Source organism: Lonchura striata, chromosome 8 (genome assembly GCF_050655825.1).
Source record: "Lonchura striata isolate lonStrDom1 chromosome 8, ASM5065582v1, whole genome shotgun sequence".
Taxonomy (NCBI): domain Eukaryota; kingdom Metazoa; phylum Chordata; class Aves; order Passeriformes; family Estrildidae; genus Lonchura; species Lonchura striata.
In genome coordinates this window covers 17,143,498-17,168,716 of record NC_140710.1, presented here as the reverse complement: position 1 = coordinate 17,168,716, position 25,219 = coordinate 17,143,498, and the positions used below count along the sequence as shown (strand labels likewise).

Here is a 25,219-nt window from a genome sequence, read left to right as displayed (position 1 = left end):
AGTGTCCTCAGAGCCATCAGTGTTACTAGAATGTCAAAGCTGGAAAGGTTTTTTCACTGTTCACGAGCTTGTTAAAATCATTGTGCAAACACAACCCAGTGCACTACACCTTATTGGAGAGAAGACACTTTAAAAGCCATTCCACAGATAAAATTTACCTGGTGGTAATACTGTGGGATTCTTTTTACCTACTAGGTTTCCAGCCAGATGAAGAGCTGAGTGAAATCTTCAAGACAGAATTTCAAATGAGATTGCTCTGGGGCAGCAAAGGAGCACAAGTTAATCAAAGTGAAAGATACGAGAAATTCAACCGGATCTTAACCGCACTTTCCCGAAAACTGGAACCTCCTCCAGTGAAGCTGGTGGAACAACTAAGTATATAAGACTCTGGAAACACTATTTAAGTGATATACTTGAAATAACCTTAGCATTCTTTTGGCAATTTGATACTGCACAAACTTCTTACATTTCACAAGATGTTTAGAACTTTTAACTGCACAAGGCACACTTGTTTTAAAACTACTGATTTCTAAACAAATTATTTATTTACTGTGTCACCAAGTCATATACTGATCCCTTTAAACAGTTAGGTTATCCCTTTATTTCCCCAAAGTTGCAATGTTTTAGTGATGCCAAGAAGTAAGGGCACTGGCATCTTAATATTAAGATGAAGCAAATAGTGTAAATAAAATGGTAGATTAATTATCTGATATGGCAGGAAGTTTGCTGTATAATATTCCTTTAATGAATATAAAAAACACTGTAGATAGAATTGTGAAGTGTATCTTTATGGAAAATAATTTGCATATTTACAAATCACAGAAACACTGCACATTGCAGAAACGATCCTTTATCTGTAACCAGAAGGCTCAAACATCACTGTGCCTATGAAACTAATCTGTGTATGTGCTGGGACAACTTCCCCTTTTTTTTTAAGAACGGCATCTGTCGTACTTCAGCTTTTGCTGGGGCCTGCACAACAGCTATGCTGCCAGGAATGAATGATGAAATGGCAAGAACAAACAATCCAGATAATTAAAATGCTTTCAGACATGAGTAAACGTGGGTGTATGCATGTATTGTAACTTGCTTCATTTACTGAGGTTAATCACTTTGGTAAGTACTTTTTCCTTGGATGAAGACAAAGCATAAGGTGTTACCACTTTTTTATAGGAAATCAGCATGCATACAGTTCATTATACAAAGAGCCTTAGCAGCAAATCCTACTTTGTTATACACAGAACTGGTGACAAAGGGTTGTCCCGAGATGTTGTACAAATATCAAAGACAGAGCTGCATGTGGTTGCTGTCAGTAAGCCTATTTCTGGAGTGGGATGTTACTTAGAGCACTGGAGTATTGGAGTAGGATGACAACAAAACCAACACCAGATCTGTTCCTCCTTAGCTACCATCACAGCAGAGGTTTTTACCACCAGACTTTACAGACCTCATAGTGAACACGCGCCGTCAATCTTAACAGAAGACAAATGGGGAAGCTAATTACTTAGACCATGAAAAGATTTTTTTTTATTCCATGAAAATATTCTCAACAGAGAACACTATTTTTAAACAAAGCATTTAACATTTAGGAAATCAACATGTGCACAAAAAGGATTAAAAAAATTACTGGAAAATGTCTGATTCTTTAAGACAACTCACGTTCAGAATTTTAGAATAAGTGATTTATAAGCTGTGCAAGTACAAATGCTTTTTCCTATGTTTAATAACCCTCATAACAAGTTGCACTATCCCTCTTGAAAGCAACCTGCCTCCAAAGGAAGCAAATCCTGGTTTGAGAAAAACGAACAGTAGTGTGAAAAGAACATTTAGTCTTTTACCAGGAAGTATTATTACTGACCTCTGAGGCTGTTAGCCAGGCAGACCACAGGCCCTTAACCAGAAAATACACAGATCACATTTCTTCCTCTTCACAGAATTACAGAATCACAGAATATTCTGGGTTGGAAGGGACCCACAAGGATCATCGAGTTTTCTCCAAAATAAAAAAGCACTAGATTTTTTAAAAAAGTAAAAGAAAAGAAAAAGAAAAAAAAAAAAAAGGAAAAAACCCCCCAATCCCAACAACCTCCCCAAAAAGCCCAAACCCAAAAAACTACCTAAGTAGTTTTGTCAGTATTGAGTAATGTCACATTATTATATAAATAACCCTGTATACAAGCTCCAAAAATCTAAACTTTAGAGTTTAATAGGCCCCATAATACACTAGGTCAAGCTGTGTAATAGTGGTATACATAACAAAAGGAGTAAACCTCTACACAAGTCACTCAGATTCATTTTACTGGTAGTACAGTTCCTAATAACACTGAAATGAAAAAGAATCCAGCACTGCTGTATCCACATATTGCTTCAGACCCCAGGAAAACAGAATGTTTTAGTTATTCCATAATACACTGCCAAACAGCAGGTGGCTGGGTTGACAAGCTTGTGTTGATGTAAGTATCCCTCCCCCCAACATCTCTAGTCTAATTCTTATCACCCTAATCAATCAGATATGATGGATTTATTAATAGAACCACAAATGGGAGGCAAGACAACATAAGCAATAGGGGCACTGCAGACAACTATATTTACACGTATAAACATATCCAAATTTCAATTGTTTACAAGTAAAAGTGCACAAAGATCATTACGAAGTATCACTCAAATGTCACCTGGTCCCTACAATGAAGCATCATCACCTGGAAATGACTAGCACTGCAGTAATTGAAATTGGAACATCATAGTGAAAAACTAAAAGACAGTTTCCATAAAAATCTTTTAAAAAAATATTAAAGTCAAATGAAGAGATACACATTTCAATGTATAAAATTCATGGATGCACCATGTATCCAGTAAAGTAGAGCTCTAGAAAACACCTACCGTGGCTACCTCAGCAGCTGCAGCACTGTGAAAAGCGCTGAGACACAAAGCCCTTTGTGGGTAACTGTAAGTGGTAGTGTTGGCAAACAACAGATTTAGGCACTCTAGTTTAAGGCAGCAGTTGAATAGCAAGTGGTTGACTTCTGAAAGCAGTCATTAACTTGCAGTGGTGAATCCTCTGGTTGTGCTCCAGGCTGTCAGTGCTCACCACAGGTTACTGAAGGGCTGAAGGTGGACCACAGTTCTAGGAGTTTCTCTTGATTGCATTGTAGGCTAGAGCTGAGATGTATTATTTCCCCAAATTAACGAAATACCTTGCAGTCGTTTATCAGTTATGCCAAACATCTGGAATGTAATGATGGTTGCAGTGGTATTGTTATAGCAGCATACATGGATACTGGGATGAAAGTCTAGTGCTGAAGATATTTAAAGAAAATGATTTGTTACAAAACAAGATGAGCAATGATGGCAAAGTGTTACACAGAACATGCCTGACTGTCCTAGGCATGCAAGAGGAGGTTAACGGCGAGCATGGAGGTGGCACAGGCAGACTGATAACTGACACAGGGCTCTAAATGACTGCTAATAGAAGTGAGTTGGAAATGAGCATCATTGAGAAAATCAAAATGTAGCACAAGCTAAAATACAGTTTGTGCACCTGGGACAACAACCTAGGACAATGAAAATAAAGCAATTTTAGGAGCAGTAGCCTTTTTACTCTGGTAATGGAACTCTATTTTCCTGCACAAATTGAAGATTCTGTAATACATCCTTACCTATATATGGAGATGCTAAGATGTTAGTGACTACTAAATGTATGTCTGCATGCATTCATGCAACTAGCTTGTCCCTTGGGCCTCCCACTCTAGTACCCCTCCCCTCCCCACCCCCACCCCCCCAGCAGCTGCATGTAACCTCCTTCAAGATCTCGCCCATTTTCTCAGAAACCCGCTTCAGGAACCTGCAGTCCAAGAGGAAAAAGAAAAGAACAAAGTTACTGAAGGCCTTTAGAAGACAGAGAAGCGTGCTCAGTTCTAAAAGGCCATTCTCAGTGGCTATACGTTAGCCTTCTACTTAATTCCACAAAATCTCACTAGAAATACAAAATTAGCTTTTGTTTCCCCAGTAATCAAGTTGTGCAATGCAGTTTCCAATCCTCAGTGATTTAACAATGAGGAGAATTACTGTACATTTAAGACACGGTCTTCACACTAAACACAATACAATTCAAAGACTTAGTTTACAGGCACGGATTAAGAATATAAAATCATTCCCTTATCAGGAGCAGAATTTCCAGTAAGACATCAAGCATTATATGTGATCTTTTTTTGTTTGTTCAAGGTATCTGGAGTTAAAACAATGACATAATGTCCAATACAGAACATTCTACATTACGAGTACTGAAAAGGAAGGAGATAGGTCAGTGGACTTTCTGTCCTTCTTAATCAGAATGTTTTTTCCTGAGTATTTTTGTTGAACTTTCAGAATCAGAAAACATTTTCCTGTTTAAGAAGTGAAAGCTGCCAAGTATTTGCTAAGGAAGGAAATTAATGATTTTCAGAAACTGAGTTCAGTTAGTTATTAGAGGAAAAAGATCTCTGTTTTAAGAATATTGTTTAAGTCATAAAAGTAGGAACAGTAAATCTTAGAGATCTTTAAAACTTAAATATTTTTTCAGTTCTCTATAAAAACTAAGTATTCCACAGAACAAGCAGGAATCTTGGGTCTTTTTCAGTTCAATAGCTAAATTGGATTTAGTGCTTTGTAAAGCAGGAAAGCAGAAGACATTGGTCAAAATTACAGACCAATGTAAGATGCATAATTCAATGTCGTCTCTGAAAGAACTACAGCTAACTCCCCATGCAAACAGCAGATCATTGCTGACTTCTGATTCTGCAATTCTTTCCATGAGCCTGTATAACTTACAATTTTTCCACTATTTTCTCTGGGGAATGTACAACTGAGAGCTGCCAGTTTTACTGTTAGATATAGGTTACTGCACCTTTGCTGTTTTTCTCTAGCGTTACATCTATATATGATGTTGGCACATAGCCCTCCTCTCCATTATGTCTTCGAGCTCTTGTCCACCCATCTCCTTTGTCCTCCTCAATAATGTACAAAATTTCCCCTTCTTTCATTGCTAGAGTGCCTTCATTATGACCTGGGAAGAACAAGAGGCAAAGAAGTCTTACTATTCAGACAGAATTTCAAGTTATCTTTCCCAAGGCATAGTTTCCAAATTATATATAAACAGGAAGCATGAAAAATCTGTGCAAGAGAACATATGGCCAAACAGACTTAGAAAAAAACCCAGTCCCAATTTGTAAAGCTGAACATTTTCCAATAACTGTGCTAATATTTATCTTAAAACACTACAAGTAGTGCTCATGAATTAGCGTAATTCATAAAGTATCTTCACTAATCTTTTAAGCAATTGCTTACTCACACATATAATTTGCTTTAAATCATTTTACCTGTCTTCTTTATAACAAATCATCCATGCCTTACAGTCGAAGAATCTCAGTGCATGTGGTTAACCTTACCATCAAATGGATATATTGCCTTGCAATGTCCTATAGCTGGTAAGGGATCATCATCTTCAAACTCATCATCAAACTCATTGGGATGAGCGTGTTGCTGTGGTGGGCCACGAACTTCCTGGTTGGCATCATCCGTGTAACTCCCTTCAGGGCTGTAATGCAACGATGGGAGCATGAGGACTCTGGGGAGTTTTTTAGCTCTGAAACTCACAACATCCGCGCATCACAGAAAGGGCAGGTCATGGATATTCTTTCGGAATTCCTGTTAGCAGTTTCTCTATTACTGTCAGAGGTGATTCACTGAAAAAACGCTAGCAAAAGCTTAGACTGAATTCTGCTTAAGAAACAAACAAATTTGACACACCTGTCTCCACAGAACATGGAAAACTAGTGAGCCTTATGCAATGGAATAAGACAGGTGGGGTGTAAAAGGCACTGCCATTTAATGAGCAGGTGTTTCAATTAGACTATTTTTATATGTTACCAGAATGGCAGGAAGAGACCTTTAGAAGTCAGAACCAGTTAAGATTTTCCTTTAGAAGGAAAGGAAATTTATCCACTTGGGGAGGATAAAAAACATCCATCAATCACTCCTGTAATCTCCAGAGAGCTGTACAGACTCTAGCACAGGATCTAGAACAGTAGAGACAGAATAGTGACCTCTCTCGGCCCTGGGTGACAAGGTGGTTGATGTCGCTGCTGTGCCGCCTGTCGCTTCTGGCTGCTACTTTACCTTCAACTTCAGAGAGCCAGGCCTTGGGGAAGAAAGGCAAATATTGGTGTCAAAGAAAAACTGATTCTAAACCAGCACATTTAACAAATGCATTGAAGTGCAGACAGTTCAAAGCCACACAGAGATTGCAGTCAGATGTCAAGTCTCATAATTACTTCACACAAAGCATGAACCTATCATTTATGCTTAGTCTATGCTCCATACTAGCCTAAGGAAAAAATCTTTAATTACATGTCTATTTCAGAATAAGTGAATAATAATATATTCTTCTGAACAGTTTACATCTTTAATAATGTACATCTTTATTCTAGTTAGATAAACATCCTTAAAAATACAGCAGCCCACGAAAAATTGTATCAGGATGTCTACACTTCCATCAAGTAGTTTTTCTGGGTGCTGTATTTAAAAACTGTAAGGCAAAGTACAATTGTACCAATGACTGACATTTTCCAAGAAACTGTTCTATAATCTAACCTCATTCTTGTGTATTTCCATCCGAAGACGGTCCATATTGCTCATAGTCTCAGTTAATTTTGGTTGCAAACTGCTTGGATCACCCATCTGCGGATTTTTTTCATAAACATCCTTCATCTTGATGAGGGCATCTCTAAAAACATACAAACCATTACAATAATTAATATACCTGTACTGATTTATTAAAACTAAAATAATGCATATGAAATCCAGAACTGTGATTAGATATCAAGCACAGGAACCAGGAACTACTGGTCTTCACACCACGCTTAAATCCTTCTCACATTCTGTCATCTTAGCCCTCTGCCTTCCTTTCTTGTGTTGTGCACAGGCACACAAGGACTCCAACTGTTGACTCTTACCTGTTCAGTCTCAGGACTGTTTTCCATATTGTTTGTTATATACAATTTCCTAAATATTGTCATGTTCTGTTCTTAAAGCACAAAGTTGCAGCTATCTTGCTCCACTGACGCATGCATTTTTTTAACAGGCAATTTTAGAGCCAATGCTCCCTACGCAGTATTAGAATCAAAATGAGTATTACAATAAAGCAGAAAGAAGCAATATTAACAGAACCTACCTACAACAAACTATGAACTTAAAAAGCTTTATTAATAGCCTGTCTCCTAGCTTTTGAGCCTGTTGGCCTAGGCAGAGAACGTCAAAAAAACCAGAGAGAGAAGCAAGGCAGAACCCCCCAGAAAAATGCACTCACTTTTGGTCTGTTTCCTTCTGTAGCTCTCTGTTAAGTTCATCAATTCTCTGTTGCAGTTTCTTGCGTCTTTGTTCTGGAGGGAGATGGCTGAAATCTTCTAGTGCAGGGCCCTGCAAGCAGAAATACTATGAAAGAAGCTATCACATGCACAGGTCTGGGCAGCTGAACTGACATACCCACACATGGACAGTGTTCACTGGAAGCAGATGGACCTCCTTAAAACTCTACTTGACAGACAGCTCTACAAAAGACTGCACAGAATAAATGCATGTTGTTGCTGCCAGAGTGCAGTCACTCAGTCAAGGTGCTTTCTGCCTTCTGTAGCAGTTGGCTCACATAGGTAACTCAAAATTTCTAGACTTTATTTTCCTGAAGTCATATACCTCCTCTTACATCCACTTAAAGAAGATTAGGAAAGGACAGAATAATTTGAGTCAGAACAAAAATCTAAGATGTATATAATTATATATAAATTGTTTCTTTCTTTGGAGTGTGTTCTGTGGTCTTTTGGATGGTATCAAAAGAAAAATACTGTATTTTGGATTTTTGCTCCAAAGCACTATTATAATTCTCTTCCAGAACTTTGGCAATCCGAGAAAACATATTAAAACTTAAAAAGTTCTTACAAAGATGGATTTAAAAAGATGGAACTTCAAAAGATGGATTTACCTCAAGTAAAACTGGTTCACAGAGCACAGAAAAAAAACCTTTGTAATATCAAAATTATTACTTCAATTTATTTGACTGACTCAAAACTTGCTCAAATATTCCAAGTCACATTTTTTTACAGGGAAAACAAAAAAAACAAACAAACAAACAAAAAAAAAAACCCAAAAAAAAAAAAACCAAACAAACAAAAAAAAAACACTTCATGGAAGGAAAAAACACTCTTACTTCCCAAACTTAAAAAAAAAAAATAATAAACCAGTCAATTTAAGACCACCTATTGTTATGAACCCATACCTGCAAACTTGATTGCAAACTTGTGCCAAGATTATAGTAAGAAGGATAGAAGGGCCTGGGTATGAAATGCATGGGAAGAGAGTTTTATGTATCTTTCAAGTTTGTTGTGAAAACTGTTCCCCTCAGGGTGACAGATACTGACAGTGTTAGGAAGGAAATACAGTACATGTCTTACTCACCAAATGTTTGTTTTGGTTTGGTTTTTTTGTGATCCCATTTGCCTAAGGAAGTTGGTTTTAACCTAAGAAACCCACTTCCCATTCCAGTAACCCTCCATGGAGACAAACCAAACTGGCCAGCATTTCTTTTGTCAAGAAGAAACTTTACAGAAACTTGACTGTTCAGATTCTGACACAAGCCATAGGCTCAAATGCCAAGTTTCCAGCACTCCCCCATAAGATCTTCTCACCCCCTCAACTTTCTGCACTTGTAAAATCAATCTCATTACTTTTTAAGAAGGGAACAAAAGACATCATAAAAGAAGGAAAATCAAGATATGATGTTTTCAAAATAAAACAAGTATTTTCTTTCTAGAGGAAGAAGAAGACACACTGTGTATAGTCTCAAAGTCCAGAGATGAAAAATGGCATAAACAAATCCTATTCCCTTCAGAAAGTCCCCCAACTAAACACTGTTAAGTGGAATACACTACAAAGAAACAAAAATACAATCATGTCCTCTCTATCATTCTTCCTTACAGAGTGGTTTAAACCAGAGTATCCTAAAAATTAATCAGAAGAATAGAGATCTTTTTGTGAATTTTTACTGGATTACCCTGCAATACAATATTAAGGCATAATTTTATTTAATGTAACAGCTTCCTTTATTTCTAAGGTCATATATAAAGGTCCTCCCTGCAAATTTTTCTTCCAAATTCAAAGGAGTGTAGTATTCAGTATTTCTTCTTTACACAAATTTTATAGTCTTTTCATATACATATTTTATGCTGCTTAAACAGTTTTCCTAACAAAAAAAATCACCAAGTATTTCCATCATGACCAACTTGTGAATACTGGTCAACAATAAAATTCCAAAATTGCAGATTTAGTTGCAGCCAGATCACAAGTCTAATTGCCTCACGTTAAGCATGGATGATTAAGAAGACTGTGCATATGAGTGGAAAATCTGAAGATGTATTTCAGCACCTGACTTAAAGCAGTTATGATATGGAAACATTTTCAGAAGATTATTTTCATGCTATCTTAGCAGAAGTACAGCAGACAGATCAGCACACGGGCTTACCATCTTCACCGACCACTGCACAGTTCATTTGAAAACAGAAAGAAACGGGAAATTATTGACATGCAATGACCAGTTACAAAAATGACTAATGCTTGAAAATGTATTTTTAAAATATCACTTAAGGATTGACCTTTTCATTTATAAAAAATACATTTTACTATAAACACAAGAAAATAATTACTTTAAGAATTACTGATTAAGAAAATACTAGGTGATAATGGGTACTTTTAACTTACAAAATTTTAACACGCAACTTCATTAAACTACTTTTGAATTTTAGTGTTCTGAATAAAGGGCTGAGCCTTCTGTTGTAGGAAAAGAAACACACACGCAGCCAACATTACACAAAATAGCAGAATTTGATGATGATGGACTGATCAGCCATATACAAAAAATTTATTAATGATAGCTCAAAATATACTGCAATCACTCTCATAAATTTAGTTTTTGCAATGTATTTAGTTAATTATCACAGCAGATCTAATATAAACAAATATATTTTTCAAGTCTAGAAGTAATTAATTTTACTTTCTGAAAAGAGCATTTGGGTCATTGTTGTTATCTAAGATTGTTTTATCCAGATAAAAATCAAGACATTTAAAGAGCAAAGACTTTATCCTTAGAAGAAGCAAATAAAACATGGGTGCCAGGAGCTGAATCTTGGCTTTAACATTCACAGCATGCTTTTAATGATCTGGGAAACCCTTCCCAGAGAAACACCAAGCAACTTAGAAGACAGATATCTCAACTTCACTTTTGACCTTGAGCAATTTTTAAGGCTGCTGCTGGGGGCACATACACAACATTAGCATTTCTACAATAAGGGCAGTAAAGCACCTTCACAAATGATACTTTGGCAGGAATCTCAAAGCCCAGAGATACAAAACTGATATAAACAAACTTCATGTTCTCTTCAGAAAGAGTCTTCCAATAAAACTCTGTTAAACTAAGGTTTACAGATCACTGCTGATGATGCAGATATTTTATGTACCAAGTGGCATCAAGCAGAGACCTCTCATAAGCACTAATACTGTCTGGAATTGTTAAGATTTCAAAGGAGGAGCAGCAGCAGGTACCAGCAGCACTAACACAGCAAGCTACACTTGCTTACACCTTCTTTGAACAACAGCTACTGTTTGCTGCTCTTGCTCTACATCATCACAGGAAAATGTACTGTGGGAAGCACAGAGTGGAGGGAGACCGAGTCTGTGACCTCCAGCACCTTGACTGAGATCTTGTACAGGGCATGTTAAACAATATGAGCATGATGCTTCACTGGCTGATCAATGCCAACTCATGGATAAAGCTCAGCAGAAGCAAACTGAGCACTATTTTACATGGGCAGATGGTGATAGGACAAAGGGGAACATTTTTTAACTCAAATAAGATAGATTTAGATTAGATATTAGGAAGAAATTCTATATTCAGAGGGTGGTGAGGCACTGGAATAGGTTGCTCAGAGCAGCTGTGGATGCCCCATCCCTGGCAGGTTCAAGGCCAGGTTGGATGGGGCTCTGAGCAGCCTGGTCTTGTGGAAGGGGGTTGGAATGACACAATCTTTGAGGTCCCTTCCAAACCAAACCTTCCTATGGTTCTATGGTTTAGTAGTTCTGCATGTCAGTACCACTTGGAAATAATTTTCCAGGAACAAAACATGTGGGAAACAGCATCACATACTATTAAGCACTTGATCAATGTATATTTTAAAGGTAAGACTGATCAATGAGATTGAAAAAAAAAAAAAATCTATTGCTGGTCCAGTATAAATTTAAGTTCAAAAGACTTTAAAAATACGCAATAATATGGGGTCTGTTAAATTCAGAATATATATAAATTTAATGCTCATTCTTGAAGATTTTACAGAGATGAAGTCTTTAATATTATGGCACGTTTGACCATAATATCACTATATGACACTAGTGATGCTTCCTAATGTTAAAGATTATTAAATTTAAATTATTTAAAGAATGTATTATGTCTATTTTACAACATGAAGAATGGATTTTAAAGTCAACAAAGATACAGTTTCATTTTTCATTAGCACTCTGTAGTAGTTAGGAGATGATCTTTCCCTTTAAAAGAGATTCTAGTACAAGGTGATGATTTGTGAGGCAGGAGTCAATACTTTTAGTGATCAACAAAATCAAAGTGTAATCAAGGCCTGTGTCATTCCAACAACTACCTAACCCAGGCAGCTCCTCACTGAGTACTGAAGAAGAGCCACTGCCTTCACAACCAGACCAAATTATGATCTAATGACTCAGAAGGGAAAGGAGACAGTGCCCTCCAGATAGACTTAGAGGAACACAAGTATTTCCTAAAAAATGGCAGTGCTAGAAAGGCTCTTTCCAAGGTATCTGGGGCCTGAAATTAGACGCCACAACACGACTTAAGTTTTAACTGTAACTCATTCTGCTTCACAATGACACAAAGGGAGCCTCTAAATTGTAACTTTACTGCAATAGAGCATTGTTGTACCTTGATCTCCACATCACGTCAACAACAGTCAACCATTCTTGTTGCACATGAGACAGCAAGTCAATATTGTCTTGAAATACCAAAAAATTTATTAATGATATACAGCCAAATGCATCCAATTACCTTTTTATTTGAATGAATAAATATCACTAAACAAAATAAACTGGGCAGCCTGTGCTTTTCTGACAGAACAGGAAAGTACCAGTACATTTATCACTGGCACCAGAAATGTTGCAGGGAAACCACTTCGTATTTCCCTTTGAATGGCTTCTAGACAAATTCTACTTGCAGAATATGCCACTATATTAGTAAATTAATTGATAAGTCTCAGTGGCATTTGCTAGTATTTTTTTCAATAATTTTACCCAAAAGAAACTAGGACAAACAAGAGCAACTAATTAATCAGAAAATGCATTAATACTGTAATGTTTTTACAAAATATTAGTATTTCAAAATCTGCCATCACTATAAGCTATAGCATTTGATATACAAAAGCAATTAAATTCTCTCTTTTTTGTTCAGCATCTTGGAATCAACTTCTACTATTTTCAAAGTCAGCAAGTAAGACATTGGATCTGTCAGATGATTATTGTGGTAACTGTATATCCAATGATAAATTACTGCAAAAATATGTTACATGATGGTAGAAAAACATTTGTGAATGTGAACAACAATGAAGAAAGGTATCAAACACATGCTGAACACCCTCTTTATAACACCTTTTTTCAGGCATGAGCATTTCAAATGTGATAAAGAATATTTCTATTTTATTTTCTTTTTAGTCTGTTGGTAACTTCTGAATAGGATGAAACAAAGTATCCTAAAAGTGACCTATGGGCGAAGTGTTATTTTTAACTAAGTAAGCCTTATAATGAGGGTGAAGAGCATTAGAAAAGCCACATCACAAACACACTGCTCATAGTCCATCATGCATTTCAACTTGTTATCAAACTTACCCCTCTTTTGAGGCTTCTGAAAGAAGGAATTCTGGGCTTCCCTGTTTTTATGTCACTCATGCAATAATGCACTGGTTCAATGGAGAATATGGGATACTGGGACCCATTAGAAGTACTGGATATGTATAAACTAGTAGGGGTTAGGGGTGGGGATTGTGGCTAATGTGGAAATAAAGAAAGCAATAAATAAGCCAAATGTTCAAAGTGATTTTAAAATGAAAATTCTGTCTTACAAAAATAAAATTTCCATCCAACACAGAAACAGGTTGTAACGTTCCAGACACATTTATACTATAACTGTACTGGGCTTTAAACGTTTCTGTTATGAATTAATCTTCAGAGTTATAGGTTACTGCAGAGAAGGAAGGAAACTTTAGACTCAACACTGCCACAAGATCCTAACAAGATCCCAAAGCTTTTCTTAAAACAGCTCTGCTATTGCCAGTTTAGTTACAATCATCCTGGAAGCTCAAGCATTCCTACTCACTACTTTCCTACATATTGAGGTACCCTACCAGGCTAGACAAACCAGAAATATTTGATACATCTATGGAGAATGACTAAAACAAATATTCTCAAACTCTGCAGTCTAGCTGGACTGACACAATGGCTGCATGGCATTCTTAATATCATCCCAAGAACCTCCTCCCCTTCTTTCAAATTGCTTCTCTCATTTTCTGTCTCTTATACCTCTGCTATTCTTTCCCAGTTCAATTTTCCTCCTCTGCTGCACAACTCATTCCCCTCTACAAAAGGTGTTATGTCTTTGACAACATTAAAAATAGGTAAAGGAATACCTGGAAGTCAAGACCAGCCATAGTTTCAACTAAATGAAGGTCCAAAGACCCCCATGAATACCCCAGCTGTAGTAAACCAGCTGATTTTATAACATATTTTAAAACCTGTGAATAGTATTTAGAATTAAGTATGTATCTTTCAGTAAATATTTTGTTTCCAGCTGCTGTTTTGTAGAGCGCTCCTCCATCCTCCCCAAAATGTGGTGAAAATCAGGGACAAAATCTTTCATGCAGGTCCTTAGGGAAGAGATGCATGTAGTATGTACACACATATGTCACACCTGTGACTGCACAGAGAAAACAGTAAAGGCTGACTCCCTGAGCAAATCTTGTCAGCTTATGCCAGCTGTTATCACACTAAGGGATTTCTTACAACTACAGTAAATGCCAAGGTCCAGCCTGAAACCAGTTTACATTTACATAGCTCTCCAAGCTCTCAGAAAGATGTCTTGTGGTCAAACTGGCAATTGTGATCTAATTTCAGAACAGGCCAACTCTCACCCACCTCTGCAGACAAATGCAGTATTTATGCCCATGTATTAATGCATGTGAACTGCTATGAATCGTTAATTATATTGCATGAAAAATAAACAATCAGTTTTAACACACAGCTGGAGTTACATAATATAGAGGATGGAATAAGGAATCAGCTGTATCCTTCCTTTCTGTAAAGACCTACTTTCTCAGAATACTATCAAGTGGAAATTAAGTTCTACCACCAAGAAGCCCTAAGAATAGTTTCCTGTAATAAATGACAGAAACTGGCTTGGAGCTTAAAATAGCCTAACAGAAATTTGTGGGAATCATTAAAATGTCTCACTGATATGCTCCAATATTAAATAAAGATAAACCATAAGATTTAAATATGTATATATTCTCCAATCATTTATATAGCTAATGCATGTATTGACAATCTTGTGTAGATCCACGAAAGCACCTTACACAGAAAGTGTTAATTGTAATTCATAAAAAAACAAGGTAGTAATTTCAATGGTTTCAATTTTTTCTTGACCATAGGAATATTTTTGCCTATTTCCTAGTAGTATTTCTTCTAGGACATTTACCTTTAATGAAGCTTCCACCAGATGTTTTACCAGTGACAGATTATAAACGTTAATGTTTTCAGAGAAACCTCAGGAGTTTTCAAAACTTGCAGCAGGTGTAATAAAAATCTTTATAACACTTCTACATATAAATGTGACCTATAGAAGAGGGTTGCTTTTTGTGCCATGACAGATCTGAAGTCTGCCTAGTTCCAAAGTATACTCTCCCTTCTCTTTATTTTTACATTTACAATTAACACCTTTCCTATGCAACTACAGAATCTTAGAAACATTACAGTAATGGGAAGCTACTTTTATCAAATACTATTAAAAATGCTCCCAGACACAAATTACTAGAAGAAAAACTGAAAAACTTTCCCAGTGACAACTTGATTTTTAATATGCCAAGTACTCAAACCTACTCAAACCTTCTGATCCCCTAACACATACTTTAAAATATATGGGCAGGCAAGGGGAAGATTTTTTCTAAAACTATATTAATTGCTGTTTCCATACACTCTCAATGTTCAGATTTTAATTTTCTAAATAGTAATTTCTTAATTGTTACCTTTGGTTTCTTTCCAAATAGCCACAGCTTTCCTTTAGCCTTGCCGACGGTAGTTTTTGTATCAATTCTCATTCCCTCTTGCTTTGGTGTGCTGATGGTTCCATCAGAGATAGTTCTGTAAATATTCTGACTGTAGTCTTCAAATGGAAAATCTCCAGGAGGCTCAAAACCAGATTTGAAGCAGTCTATCACCAGCTGAGAGTCCTAAACACAGGACATTAAGGAGTTTAAAAAGCAAACCCACCAGAGAGGAAAAAATGGAGACAAATTTTCCATTTAATTGCAGAGATGCACAGAAAGTAAGAGTGAGCTCAAAACACACACTTTTGGATAGAGCAAGTTAACAACATTCTTTTATCTCAGCAGTGTCCATGAGTGTATAGCAAAGCATACTCTGCTACTCAGAACATTCCAGCAAGGGTTACCACAAATTTAAAACAGGGCCAAATTATTTTCCACCTTTAAATCTTTCAAAATTAGCACTGAAATGGAGACAGATCTAAGAAATTAATTGTAGTAAGGTAAAATAGGACAGAACCTGCTGAATTCAAACATTACACAGAATGAATACTTTGTTAACTGAACACCCTTTATATGTTTTAATGTCACATGCAGGGGAAAGTACTGACCATGGTATTGCAGGATATTCCAGCATAACCAGAATAATGTGTCCAAAATCACACCCAATGAGAATGTGTCAAAGATATTCAGATTATACTAAATCAATAAAGCAGAAAGAGAGCAGACAACAGAAGCAGGAGTGGTCCCTTCTGCTGAAATCAAAGTCACAACACTTTTGAAGCAAATGCTTGACAGCAGAAAGATACCTGTACAGGTTAAGTCAGTCTTTCCCCTCTCCACAGCTTCTGTAGCAGTTCAATTGCCCACACACATTTAAAAAGTTACTCAGTTCTACTTACTCTATGTTCATCAACTGATTTTGCTGCAAGGATCATCCCTTCTAAGCATTTTGAGATAATTGGAATAACCTTGCGCTCAGAGTCAGCAAAGCCTTTGTAACACTCACTAAGCTTGATAGTCCTTCTTTCATCCATTTCTTGAAGTTGCTGCAAGTGCAAAGATAGAACAAAGCTTTCATTTGCTGATTTGTTTCCTCCTCGATCCTGACACATGCAGTTACAGTGGTCACCACTGAGTGGGACAGAATTTCTATGCTTTCCCAGTATCTTTATTTGCTTAAAAAAACAGAACTTAGAAGTCCTTTCAGACACAATCTTAGGATGCCCAGTACAGTTATTATGAAGACTTTATGCTCTTTGATTTCTAAACATCATGTAATGGATGGAACTTTCTTTTCCTTTTATAAAGCACATGTACAGTGTTTACAGTCAACTGTTTGAAGTACTTGTTTTATGCAAAAATGAAAACCACAGTGAAGAAATTTTACTGATTTCTACATCTCCTCACTTGCTCCTTCTAGTTCCAAGTAATTCCTCTGGTGATAAATATCTCCATGTTGCTTTTATTATTATACCTTCCAAGCAATACCAATTATTTAAAATACAGGAAAAATAAGAAAAATTTAAATTATCTGCAGTTTAGACACTCTGATTTGAAATACAAACCATTTCCTTTAACAGTGTGCAAGAAAATAAAGAGAAGAATACCATTACATAAGATTTGCAATAAAAGTTTACTGGAACAGAACAAAAAAGAATAAATTAAAGATAAAATACTATTAAGATAATAGCTCTGGGATTTTCACCTGAATGTGGAAAAGATTCCAAACAAAACCCAAAATCAGTAAAACATATACCAATAGGTTATCAAAAACTGGATAAGAAGTTGGATCTTTCCTATATATACACTGAGGCAGATGTCTCAAACAATATTCAATTTCATCTCTCCAAGAAAAAAGTACCACCTAGACGTGCTAAACCCTTCTCCCAGGTTTTCCCACAGAATGTCACCAAATACTTGCAATGCAGTAATAAAAGTCCAGTCCCAAGAGAAAACAGCCTTTCTGCTCTTACTGTAGAACTCAAAAACTGTGAGTAATATCTTACATTGATAATGGATCTTAACCCTGGAGAAATAAAGGCAGTAAAGCAAAAGTCTGGTGAAGCTACAAAGATGATCAACCTATTTCTCCTGGGAGCTGACTGCAGTTCTTGGATCAGTGTGTAAAGTAAGACCTACTGTGGTGCTGCTTAGCAGTTAAAATATTAGAAAATTCTTTAATAAGTCAAGGCAATTTTCTCCTGTGAATCCTAGACCTTCTAGTAAAGACTTTTTAAAAAAATATGAACTGACTTCTGCTTCTGGAAAATATCAAGCGTATTTAAGTTGAACACCTTCAAATAAAACCAGTGTTTCACATTCTATTTCCTCACTCCCTGTCTCAGCATTAGCTCCCACCCGTATTTCCAAAATGGATGAAGGTACATGCCAACACACTTCTGAACCCTCCTCATCTGATGCCCCCAACTATTTTAAACTGGTTTTCCAGTTTTGCAAAGTCCGTGTTTTTGAAGGAATGTTAAAAAAATCTTATTAGGTACATAAAGCGTCTCAAGAAATCCCCACTTCAGATGCAAAGTACTGACTTTTTTACTTGGTTTAAAGAGATCTGTGGATTGCTGGTAACACTGATGGAATACTAATTGGGGGCTGGGAGGGTGCTGGAACTTCTGCTCCAATGCAGCTGTTTTTCACCCATGCATGAGATCCATGAAACCACAGACACCTCAGCACAGCAGAGCATTCACAAACACACACAAGGATCCTGAGAACTACTGATCTACTCCTATTAGAATAATTGTTGATTGTCACCCAGATTGTCTTAAGTGTTTATTTTGCCAGATTCTTTCAGGAATATTCAAACAAAGAGTCTACAAAGTATAAAATCTTACAGAAAATGCAACCAAGTATTTTTGTTAGAAATCTAAGCATTAGTGTGGTAAGCAGTCGCATGGAAAAACACAAGTTGTCTCAAGATTATGGTAATTTTTTGAGAAAATGATCCACTAAAATCAAAAATCCCAGAGGTTTAATTTTAAAGTCTACTTCTTCTTTAGAAAAGGATCAGACATACTTTATCAGTTAGTTCTTTTACCTTGTAAATCTGAGGAATGACAATGTAGTAGTGTTTGTGCTGTTCCCCATTAAAATTCTGTAGTTGTGCAGCATATTCATTTTTGTTTTCATCAGCCATGTGTGTGCGCAGGTTTAACTGTTGCTTAGCCTAGCAGGAAAATGTTACCAGGTTAAATATGTCTTGCACTTAATAACACACAGCATTATTTTATCAACTATGCAAGAACAGCATTCACAAGTCATCAAAACCAACATCCCTATAACTCAAATATAAAGAATGTGAGATTTGACACATACTGACACTCCAAAGCCTCATTTGTTATATACAGAGAAAGCAACAATCACTGTAGCTCCCTTAGCCAGACTGCTGAAATGAGTATCCCAAAACCCACAGAAGTGACTGATCCTATAAACCACAAAGTACCAAACAGCAGACAGCTGCCACTTAAAGGAAGACCATCAGTACAGCCATCCAGAGGGTACATGAACTTTAACAAGGCCAGGTGCCAGGTCCTGCGTGTGAGTTGGAGTGATCCCAAGCACTAACACAGGCTCACAGAGAATGGGTTGAGAGCAGCCTTGAGGAGAAGGACCTGGGGGCCCTTGCAATGTGCACTCACAGCCCACAAAGCCTGTCCTGGGCTTCCCCAAAAGCAGCGTGGCCAGCAGGTCAAGGGAGCTGCCTCTGCCCCTCTGCCCCTCCTGAGACCCCAGCTAGAGCCCTCAGCACAGGAAGGAAATGACCTGCTAGGAAGAGTCCAAAGGATGACATGAAAATCATCAGAAAACTGGGGCACCTCTTCTATGAAGACAGGCCGAGATTTGGAGATTTTCAGCCTGGAGAAGCAAAGGCTTTGGGGACATCTTAGAGCCCCTTCCAGTACCTAAAGAGTGTCTACAAGAGAGTTGGAGAGGGACTTCTTGCAAGGGCAGGCAGTGATAGGGAAAGGGGGAATGATTTTAAACTCATGGAAGGCAGGTTTGTATTTGACATTAGGAAAAAATTCTTCACTATGAAGGTGTTGAGGCACTGGAACAGTTGCCCAGAGAAGCTGTGGATGTCCCATCCCTAGCAGTGTTCAAGGCCAGGTTGGATGGGGCTTTGAGCAACCTGGTCTAGTGGAAGCTGTCCCTGTCCATGGCAGGGGAGTTTTCAAGGTCCCTTCCAACCTAAACCACTCAGATTCTGAAGCACACTCCTATCCCTGTGCTGTCTCACATGTCACTGGAACTTTGATTTCACACATAACAAGTAAGCATATTTAATACACAGTGTTACACATTCAATGAATATTCTTTTGGTACTGATGATTAACATGAAAATGAAATATAACTGATAATAAAGAAAAGACATCACCCTTACCTTCTCAACATCAGCCTTTGTTGCATTAGTATCATTGTCCAGTCGTTCATAGCTTTGCTGTGCCTTCTCTGCCTCTCTGCATTCTCTCTCAAATTTCTTTTTGCTCTACAAAAGGCACAAACTTACTGCTTCAACAGCCACTATTCCCATTTGGTTTCGTACATTAATTCTGAATTCTAAATATCAAAGCTTCCACTTAAGTATCTTAAATTCACTAAGTCACTTGAAAGGAGCACATTGTTAGCACAGCAACTAGGTCAACTAAATTATTTTGAAGGCAGTCTGAAGGACATATCTACACTACAATCATCATCAGTATTCATGTCAAGTGGCACAGCTGTAGGTAGCACAGACAACAGTATTCAAAATACTTGATGTTCTCTATACGTGGCTGTTGTCAAGACAACTATTGTAGGAAAAATTGTTGCAGAAGTTCACATCTCTAGAGAGAAACTGTAACTGAGACTTTGAGCTCTGCTTCACAGCAAAGTCAGGCAACTGAGTGTGTCCCTTAAAGGCATCTAAATGTATTTAAAAGAATGACTTTGCACTCAGGTAAATACAAGGCACTGTATTGTTTGAGCTGAACTGTGGGAACTATCATGGTGAAGAGATAACATCTAAAACTACCACATCTGCTTCTATTCTGATCCTCTGATGATGAATTAAACTCTTTGACATGACCACAACAACAAAACAGAAATTCGTTTCTCCAGTATTGCTTCACAATAATCTGGATCAAAGGTATAATAATTTTTTAAGACAGATATCCAGAATATCAGAATGCATCTTGAACAGACTTGCTTGAATTCTGTATTTTCTTTTCTTTAAAAGCATTTGTTTCAAGAAAAAGAAGCTTATAGTCTGTCCTAGAGACATTCACTTCCTGCATTTATCTGTTAAATAGTAACTCTACCTCCTGAAAGTACAATAGTCTGTAGTGGTATTCTTGAATATACCTTGGAACAAGCCCTCAAGCTCAAGTCAAATTCAGTGACTTAAAATTTCATCTTCATATAAATACACTGCCATTTTTAGGAGCCCGAGGAGAAGCAACCGAAGTCTATACCCATGTTAAAATCAGATTTCTTTATACTGGTTATGCTGGATAAAAGCCAAGGCTTCTCTCAAACATAAATACAGAAGCTGTTTACAGGAGATTTTTTTAACCAGTGAACTATAAATACATTGAACTATATTATGTTACTAAATTACTTGGACATTCAATAATATACCTAAGTATTAAATCTAAGCAAAACAGATGAAAAAAATTCCACTCACGGCCTGTATATCTTATTTAAGTTCAACAGGGATAAATCCAAACACAAACTCACATTATCCATCTGTTTCCAGCACATGTCCAGATACTGCTGAGCCTTGCGCCCTTCCTGAAGATGCTAAAAACACCACAAATAAATTAAATTTCCCTATATTTTTAGTATTATTACCATTACTTAGTCCCTGCTCTAGCTGACAGTCTATAATGTGCAGTATCTTCCACAAGCTACCTGTACTCTCTGGAAAACATTACTTAACATGCAAGAATTGTATCACAAATACTGTGGTACACTGGCAAAAAAAAAGGTTACTAGCAAGCACTGTCTTTCCAAGATAATAATTTTTAGGTTTAATAACTGTATTATAGTATATAACGTTATAGAAAATGTGTTTTATAAATGTGTTACAAAACCTATGTATTGCCGTGTTCATCGAAATAGATAAACAAATACATAAGTTCATTAAAAGACATACATCTTGATACCCTATTTTCAAATTTAAAACCACAGAAATTACCATTTTTCTCTCAGTTTTTAGGTCATGAGAATATCTCATCAATTCTCCATACACTCTGTGTCCCATTTCTTCTGCAACTACTTCTCGCTGTCCTGCATAGTCATTCAACTCATTGAGGATGTTAAAAAAGGCAATACACGAAGTAAACCTGACAGAAAACACACACACAAAGTTAGACAGCTTTTTAAAATACATTTATTTTATTATAGTCTGTACTCCTGAATAAATAAAAAAATCTTAGACATTTTACAATAAACCTTATTTAATGCTAATAGAATTAGAGTAGAAACACAAGCTGGGAAAGCCTATGTTAAGCCTAGCACGTACTGTATGTTGCAATGTCTCTTCAAATACGTTTTACAAGAACACAGGGTTGGTGGATGGAAAAGAAAGAAGAAGAATACTACCTGGCAAGCCCTGGAGTACAGTGGTATCTCCTAAGCTGCCCAGGGAGGGGCCTGAGCTGGGAACGGATGCATACATACGTCCCTAGGCTCGGAGGCTGAGCTTGCTGCAGAGATGATTGCTTGGCAGTCTTGAGGGTGGAACATGCCAATCAAACCACTCCTATGCATCCCGATGCATTCTACAGAACAAGTTTGCTATCAGCTCTGGAGACAGCTGCCTGTTTGCCTGCCCACCTCTTGGCTGGAAGTAAGGTGCCACTATGGCTGGCACTAAAAAGGGGGGAAGAGGAGGGGCAAAGGGTAGAAAGTGTGTGTGGAAGGGAAGAAAGGAAAAAAAAAACACAGGCACCACATTAAAATATACATCTTTCTCTCTTGTAACTGTGGAATACTGCCATCTCCATAGGCTTGGCTTTTGGGAATTTCAAATGCCACTCGCACTGGAAAGCCCATTCCCTCAGGCCCAGGATCTTTACATAGTTAAAAGAGCTAGAAGAAATCCTACTGTGAATTCTCAGGCACTCTGCTCAATATGTGCTCTGGATGCAACCTGAAACTTGTCCATTTTTTTTATTTCCTAAGACTTACCCCTAAAGAAAAAAAAGTATTGTGCTTTTTCAAATAAATTTTTTAAATGGCTATTGAATGGACAGCAAAACAAGCACATTTTTGATAAGTAAAGTTGTTTAGCAGAAATTGTTCCTTCCTCTACCATTAGACTGCCACTTATTTTGTCTTCGGAGTCAAAGCAAGTCAGCATTTAAGAGCTCCTCTTGCCTGTAACATGGCAGTTTGTAAACACTCATGTCTCACTATAGAGATGCATAGCTATATTTATATTGCCATAAAAATGCATTGAAAATCTCTATTACTAAGCAAAACACCAAAGCCTAAGGACATATGCTTGCTTTTCTTTAAAAAAACAATACTAGTCTGTACGTAGCAAGCTAAACTTCTGCTTTCAAAATTTCAGTTACCCAAAGATTAATTTGGAAGAGAGCAAGTACAATCTGCCATGTCTACTACATTAAAATACCAGTAAGAGTAATCATGCTTCTTAAGAATTACAGCAGAACTGTAAGAAGCCAAGCACAATTCTTTTGTTGTCATCACCAAGCCCTTTATCTTAAAAAAATCCATAAAAGAACAGCATATACTGTTAGTTCTCACTTTTTACACATAGAACTTGAAATGGTCATTTTTACCTGGGTTCCTCATCTTTTGGTGAGCGTTTAGGACAGTACTTCTTAACCAGATTTCTGTTAACGAAAAAAGATCCTATTTTAGAATCTCTTTTGAAAAGACACATATAGAAAACTGCACTAACAAATTATTTATCTTTAATGTTCTATTAACGTATCTATTCCCTCTGCCAAATAATAAGTGTCCTTGAGATAATACAAGGCTGCAATCTACCGTATTATCAAAGTTTTACACCCCTTTGACCTAGAGCAATTTGCAAATATTTTAAAACATCTACTGCAGTGACTAGACATGAAATGAAGAGTTTGTTAATTAACATCCTTTTCTTGCATGCAGAAGGCAGCAGATGAGGACAAGGCCAATGTAGGACCACAGTGTCACACAGACAGTGCACACTGTGTGCTGTGCCACGAGCACAGAGCTCCATTCCTGAAGTAAGCTCCGAGTACAGATTCAGGTCAAAGATTTTAACCAGGGTATTTCCAAGTCTTTTATAAGGACACAACCAGAACAGGAGGGGCAACATGTCTTTTCAGAAAAGATATATTACACTTTGTCCTACCATCAGCTTTGCAAATATCTGGATTTTAGAAACCAAGCAAATCTCTAGAATCCACAGGACCAGCACTTAACACAGTATACAACCCAATTTTTGAAAATATTGATATGAAATTACCTGCTTATCATAGAATGCAGAGAAAAAAGGAATGGAGGAGTTAAGAGAAGATTCTAGGAGAAAAAAACAATCTGGCATGCATGTTGTGTATTTCACCTGTCTCTCTGTAACTTCAGTTGTTTCAATTATGAACTACCATACCATTAAAACAAAGGTGCTAATTCTACTTTCATCTAAAATTACCTTGCATAATTTCTCAAATCCATTTATCCAGAAGTCATTTCTATGGTACAAAAGCCCACATAGTGAGATTATGTCCAGACCCAAAATATACACCAGAATATGAGCAGGGAGTTGGTGTGGAAATAGTAAACTTGGATCTTTTGCCTGTTTCTATGCCCTCTGAGACTACAACAAAAAATCCAACTATGATAAGACAGTCGGTTCCTTTTTACATCAATATGTACTAATAAAGAGAAAAAACACTGACTTTTAAAAAATTATCTACACATTTTATAGTAACCTCCTTACTGAAGTTCAAGTAAGAATCTCTTGTCTCTATCCCAAGAACCCACTGCCTATTGTAACATTCTACTTGGTAGGGATTAAATGCAAAATTTTTTTTAGGAAAATGCAAAAACAAAATAGGAAAAAAAGAATAATATTTACTAAGTAACTTTCTTATGTTCCATTTTCCCTTACATTTCTGCTTTGTTCCTCAGTGCTCATTAATGAATAGGAAATTCCTAAAATTCATCTTATTTTTATTCAGAAGGTGAAATGCATAACACACATACGATTCTGCAGCTAAGCAACCATGCATGAGCCTTTTCAAGGGAAGATTTTCAGAGCTGTTAAAAATGAGAAAATAAATCACTTACTAAAGCCATACAGTTCAAAAACAGGAGGGAAGGGTCATAAATACAGATTATTTACTACTGTGCTGATTTCTGTTCTGGTTTCATTCTTTAATGCAATTGCTTATTATTTCTAGAAAGACAAAAATATTATATAATTCCTTCGCCTAATAACTGCCAGTTTCATTAGTCAATCCCATCTACCTTTGGATCAAAGGGACACACAGGTTTGAGACACTGTGATCAGGATTTAACAGCACAAAGTACAATAATCAATGGCAAAAAAATATGAAATGACAAGCAAATGCAGATTTTAAAGGTCAAAGAAAAAGACAGTGTTCATGTGAAAAATTATGCATAGATAGCTTTTCCAATAAGTGAATACCAACACCTAATTAAAACAGATATTAAATTTGAATTGTTGAAAAAGTACAGGTTGACAAACAGCCAGCATGAGCATGGATTTGAAGAGTGAAGCATTCTTTCAAAGAGGAGTAGGTAGGTGACACTTATAAGGGGGGATAACATCCTCT

At 36.8% G+C, this 25,219-nt stretch overlaps 2 protein-coding genes across 21 annotated transcripts in view; one reads left to right on the top strand and one right to left on the bottom strand.

The window, feature by feature from the left end:
- Positions 1 to 2,060, top strand: part of BCAR3 (BCAR3 adaptor protein, NSP family member) — an 86,316-nt gene extending 84,256 nt beyond the window's left edge. For all 13 annotated transcript variants that reach the window (XM_021526025.4, XM_085586481.1, XM_085586482.1 and 10 more), the window contains one exon: positions 196 to 2,060. In XM_021526025.4, coding sequence (XP_021381700.4) covers positions 196 to 383 — 188 coding nt within the window. In that variant the 3' untranslated portion in view covers positions 384 to 2,060. The remainder of the gene's footprint in view (positions 1 to 195) is intronic.
- Positions 1,501 to 25,219, bottom strand: part of FNBP1L (formin binding protein 1 like) — a 67,137-nt gene continuing 43,418 nt past the window's right edge. For 4 of the 8 annotated variants that reach the window (XM_085586494.1, XM_085586495.1, XM_077785450.2 and 1 more), the window contains 14 exons: positions 23,216 to 23,269; positions 21,604 to 21,751; positions 21,144 to 21,206; positions 19,810 to 19,914; positions 18,466 to 18,594; positions 16,310 to 16,456; positions 15,390 to 15,593; positions 12,982 to 13,140; positions 9,548 to 9,562; positions 7,343 to 7,452; positions 6,628 to 6,760; positions 6,081 to 6,175; positions 5,424 to 5,572; positions 1,501 to 5,041 (listed from right to left, as the gene is read on the bottom strand). In XM_085586494.1, the coding sequence (XP_085442620.1) occupies positions 4,863 to 5,041; positions 5,424 to 5,572; positions 6,081 to 6,175; positions 6,628 to 6,760; positions 7,343 to 7,452; positions 9,548 to 9,562; positions 12,982 to 13,140; positions 15,390 to 15,593; positions 16,310 to 16,456; positions 18,466 to 18,594; positions 19,810 to 19,914; positions 21,144 to 21,206; positions 21,604 to 21,669 (1,554 nt within the window). In that variant the 5' untranslated portion in view covers positions 21,670 to 21,751; positions 23,216 to 23,269 and the 3' untranslated portion in view covers positions 1,501 to 4,862. The other 4 variants (XM_077785451.2, XM_085586498.1, XM_085586493.1 and 1 more) reach the window with 4 other exon arrangements.